Source organism: Montipora capricornis, chromosome 4 (assembly GCF_036669925.1).
Source record: "Montipora capricornis isolate CH-2021 chromosome 4, ASM3666992v2, whole genome shotgun sequence".
Taxonomy (NCBI): domain Eukaryota; kingdom Metazoa; phylum Cnidaria; class Anthozoa; order Scleractinia; family Acroporidae; genus Montipora; species Montipora capricornis.
This window is the reverse complement of record NC_090886.1, coordinates 4,264,381-4,269,380: the sequence shown is the minus strand read 5'-3', so window position 1 is coordinate 4,269,380 and position 5,000 is coordinate 4,264,381. Positions and strand designations below refer to the sequence as shown.

At 39.1% G+C, this 5,000-nt stretch overlaps 2 protein-coding genes across 2 annotated transcripts in view; both read right to left on the bottom strand.

The window, feature by feature from the left end:
• The window catches only part of LOC138044414 (Golgi-associated plant pathogenesis-related protein 1-like), a 7,066-nt gene extending 5,343 nt beyond the window's left edge, over nucleotides 1-1,723 (bottom strand). The window contains exons 1-2 of the mRNA XM_068890931.1: nucleotides 1,514-1,723; nucleotides 1,303-1,378 (exon numbers count right to left, since the gene is read on the bottom strand). Of these exons, the coding sequence (XP_068747032.1) occupies nucleotides 1,303-1,360 (58 nt within the window). The 5' untranslated portion in view covers nucleotides 1,361-1,378; nucleotides 1,514-1,723. The remainder of the gene's footprint in view (nucleotides 1-1,302; nucleotides 1,379-1,513) is intronic.
• A 1,879-nt stretch (nucleotides 1,724-3,602) lies between these two features.
• The window catches only part of LOC138045273 (uncharacterized), a 5,705-nt gene continuing 4,307 nt past the window's right edge, over nucleotides 3,603-5,000 (bottom strand). The window contains exon 4 of the mRNA XM_068891711.1: nucleotides 3,603-4,694. Within this exon, the coding sequence (XP_068747812.1) occupies nucleotides 4,196-4,694 (499 nt within the window). The 3' untranslated portion in view covers nucleotides 3,603-4,195. The remainder of the gene's footprint in view (nucleotides 4,695-5,000) is intronic.

Sequence of the window (5,000 nt, the reverse complement as noted above, 5' to 3'; positions counted from 1 at the left end):
ATTTTGCGAGTTTCGATGAGGCTGTTTTGTGAGTCAACGTGAGTTCATGAAGAAAACGGCTACAACCATGAAATCTAAGTTTTCATTGTTTGACTTACCGGGCTATGGTTTTGGGGTTCTTTTTTTCCACAAGCAACTTGTTGTGTAGAAGAAAAACGAGAAGAAAATTCCCCGTATCCGGCAAACGCGAACATGCCAACTTTCGATTGACGTAGAAACGGCGAGCGGCAAGCGACAGACGCGAAAAATGGCGGGAAAATTATTGTCACGTGGTTACTTTTTCCGTTCGCGTTTCCCGTAAACCTGATGCTAAATCTCTCTAATAACTCAGTCTGTAAAAATGCCGTTCCACAAATACAATGAATTCGAAGTTGTACGTTCCTAATCATGAGCTCCCGCAGAAGTACCTTAACTGAAGAAAAGCTCAACACGGTACCGACAAGGAAGAAATGTAATACTCCAAAAAATGGCTCTTGATGGATAATGGAATGAAAAGGCTTGTCTAAACTGTCTACACTAGAAAAGCCAGCAAGGTGGATAGTGCAAAAGTGCAAACTGCGGGAAAACGCCTGGACATCGTTTTAGGCCTAATTAGACTTAAGGTCCATTAGTAATGGCTTTTGGCGTTTTGTCCACTTTTGCACGGCAGCCATGTTGCATGGCAGGAACAATAGATTCTTTTTCCTATGGGAACAAAATTAATGTTCTTTCTAATGCAAAACATTTTCATTGTTCCAGCCATGCAACATGGTTGCCGTGCAAAACCTCTATTCGGCATTTTTCCTCTAGTCTGCAGTCTGCTTTTCTTTATCGCTTGAGTCGCTAATACGTACCAGGGAAGCAAACGTTCAAGCAAAACAAGTGCGCATGCGTAAATCTATCTGTTGTGGTTTTTGGTTCTATTTTCACCGCAGAATCAAGCAAAAAGCAAGCGCATACGTGAGTAAAAAGCTGTGCCACAAGAATGAAGGGTTCTTTTTAACAGGCCTTATCAACTTCACCCTCTCTAATGAAGCGCTCTTTATTACGATATTCATTACTTCAAGCAAGCAGTTTCCTATCGTATATTTTAACAAGAGAAAAAAACGGGTTTTTTTGGTGTGTTTGAATGTTAACATGCACGGGAACAAAAGATAGATAACATTTTTTCTAAATGATCAAATGTTTATGAAATTAAAATAATAGGAAACTACCATTACACCAAAACAATAACACTAGCTCTCATGTACAATAATCAGTTGACCCATACTTGAAGGGCACTTTCAAGCATTTTCGTTCTACGGTAGCCAAGAATTTACTTACTCTGTCCGCAGGATAGGAAGGTTGTCATAAACACGACGATATTTATTCCGCAGACCATCAGTCAAATTTGTGTTTTCTGAAAACAGGAATTTATAAGTGGGACAATTAGGATCGATTAAACAACATTTTAGAATTCAAGTTAATTGTACTCAGTAATGAAGGCGTGTTAAGTGAAGTTTTGTGCGTCTAAGAAGAGAAAATAACCTCTTACCTTCACATGCGAATCTTCACGAATTCGCAACCATAACTGCGAAGAGTTCGAGTGAAGCCCGAAACACGGCTTAGTGAAGAACCACGCGCTTCGTCCAACGTTTACCTCTGCCAGTTGTTCTAATTATCTCTGTTACAAATTGGAGTTACAATCTCCCAATGAACGGCCGCTAAAGACACCGATATTTTATTTTCACAGATATCATGTCGCGGGTCTGGCAATGAATAATTAAAGACCAATAAGAATTGAACAACTCCGAACACTGGTTCTGTCTGGTTGTTCCATTTACATTGAAACACGAGTTTCCGGATCATCGGCGCGCGCGGTCAATAGCCCATTTCCGAGATGCTGCATGCCTCAGTTTCAAAGCGAGTTCTGGTGCACAACCATTCAAATGGCAATGAGTTGCGTATTGTTATGCAAATCAAAACCATTTCCCTTACAACAGTTGAGCACGAAGACTCACTTCGAAACCGAGACAAACATCAACTCGGCAATGGCCCATTCAAGAATGTGTGCGTCCTCCGGTCGATTCCAACTTTTCGCAAGTGTAGCATACGTTCTGCGCATCTCCAGATACTCGGATTCCTATTGGTAGTGCTTACTTATTCAAGGATATTTTTGCACGGTTCAAAATTATGGGGAGAAAGCAGAACTTACCAAGTGCTCTTGGTATTCAAAAGAAAATTGGGGGTAACCATGCATTTTTCAGAGACCGCCTCACATTGCCTTGTATTTTAAAGCTTTTTACAAATATCTTTATTAATTATATCATAAAATTATAAAATGCGTGGTCACCTTCAGTTTTCTTTTTGGATTTCAATAACACTTGTGTTAAGATCTGCTTTTCCCACATATTCATAAACCGCGCAAAAGTACCTTTGAATTAGAACGTATGCTATACTTTCACAAAGAACCCACACACTTGTTGCTAAGAGTAGGGCACGTAGTTCCTGGTGTTGTGGTTTGTCTACTGTTGTGTGTCATGATTGGGAGGGTAAAAAAAGGGGCCACAGTAATTGGCGCAAGCTGTTGTAGCGCTCTGCCAGCTTGACTGGCAAAGTTAATAAATTGTAGGCACCGTCCTTAAAGATTCCCAGGTTGCGCAAAATAACCGGAGAAGGTAACGGAATAGTAAGGGTTACAGGGTAACAGAGTGCACTATTATGAACAGAGTGATATAGTAGCTTCACGTGTTGAAGTTGAGTAGTGATGCCACTTGTATTTTCAAGCAGCCATTGTAAAATCAGGACAAACTATGCTGTCTTTCTTTTAGACACCTGCCCGCACGATCACCTCAAACTCATCAATATACGTAATCTGCTGACCGAAACGTAACAATTACAGCGCGGTGGTCATCTTAAGGGCCCACGAACGGAAGGATTTTTCGCTCATTGCTAAGGAAGTGAAATGTTACTTCCGGTGACTGACGTCATCATATCGTGAGCTGACTTGAAAAACCACTCTCACAAGCAAAAATCAGCACACGAACTGAAATTGGCATCGAAGGTTTTCGCTCGCCCTTCCTCGCGTTCGTTCTCAAATCAACTGCGCATGCGTAAGCGAACTGACTTCCGGTTTGAGAAAAAGTTAACCGCCGGTCTTTAAATTGAATTTTTTTATATGGCACGTTTCTCCCCCAAATATAGAATATAGCTAAGCATTGATTTTTTCAAATCATTTCTTTTTTTGAAAATTAATGTTATGGGTATTTCAATATCGTTTATCTCTCTAAAAAGAACATTTTTCAAAATAAAAAGAAGACCATGCTTGGCTGGATGCAAAAACGAATACAAATTATCAAACCACTGATTAAATACCCAAATTTTGTAACACATAGACAATTTAGAGTTTTCTTTCATTGGTCATGTGACCACGGGCGTGACATGATGATGTCATATTTAGGGTCATTAGTTTACAAAAGTTGGAAACTGACCAAAATAATGCAAATTCTCTCAAATTATTCGACCATTACATCCTTAGCAACGCATCCAAAAAACACGTAAGTTTTGAAAATTTCACTTGCGTGCGTGCAAATTCTCGCTGAGCTGCGCCCTTTGTAATTCAGTCTCTAATTGGCTGCAAGGAGCCTGTTTCATTTCTTTTTTTCATTTTATTCTAATACCTTCTGCACATTTCAATTAGTGTACATGTAATTTTATAATTACCGGCATTATTATTTGTATCCTATCATCATTTTTAATTGTCACATTGTTAATTTTATCTTTAACTAGAGAAGTGCCCAACTAATTTTATTAGCTACCTGGACCACTTTTTGTAAGATTGAAACTGCTAAACTCACACAATTTGTTTCAATTCCAAGACTTCAAAAATATACATCAAGTAAATGTGACAGAGGTACGTCACAATGTATGAATATGGTAAAAACGTTTAGAAAGGGATTCACTCTCTCAATGAATAGTAATTGTTTTGCAGTCTTTGTTAAAATGCCTCCAATATGGGGCATCCACAGTTTGAAGAGATAATTAGGACTTATGAATGACTGTCTTATGCCTTTTAGAGACATCACTGCAAGGCTGGCCACTTTTTGCCAGAGAGCCACTTTTTGCTTATTGAGAAGTAAAGCAGATAATTATTATTAAATTAGCTTGGTATTTATTGCATGTAACAATCAATGATGGAAGGCACCTTTTGAAGATCTAGAATCCCCATGAGCCAAACTTAGTAAGGAGCTTGTAATCTCTCGTTCTCATTGCTTGTATGAACAAGTCTATGTGTTCTCAAGTTACTGATATACTTGAAGTTTTTAAAGCAAACTTCGCACTGAAAAACTTGTTCACTGTTCACGGAAGAGTCCACGCAGATTTTGGAATGGTTTTCAGCATTCCTCTTGTGCACTATTTTTGTGTGTGATTTCAAATTGCAGGAGTATTTGAATTGCTTGCAACAAAAGCCACACTTGAATTGTTTCTCTGCACAAGGGGAAAGAATGACGCCAGCCTTGGATGGACTTTGTCCCCTGTCTACATTCAAGTTTTCCAGTCGTGGTACAAGAGGCCTCTTTTTGACATATGATCCATTTAAGTCCTTGGTTGTGCAAATGAAATGCGAAGGTACATCAGCAGTGAACTGACACTCTCTTTCCTTTGCCTCTGCATCTTCTTGTTTGTCTGTTTCAGCTTGGAGTGTGAAGCTGTATTTCCTTAATTTGGGACTTGGTCTTGGAAATTAAAGTAAAGACATTTCTTAAATAGAGGATATTACATGGCCGCACGGGGGTACGAATTTTAGCTTCAAGTGCTGCAAGTATCTCTCATGAGTGAGCAAAGCGAACAAAGCAAAGTGAGCAAAGCGAACGAGTGAGAGATACTTTCAGCACGAGAAGATAAAATTCGCATCCCCAAGCGGCCATGTAATGTTCTGTTTATTATATAGATATTGATGAAATGTCTAGATTTAAAACAACTTGTTTTATTCATTTTCCAAATGATGAAAAAGTGGTCACCAACCGCTAAAACACGCATGT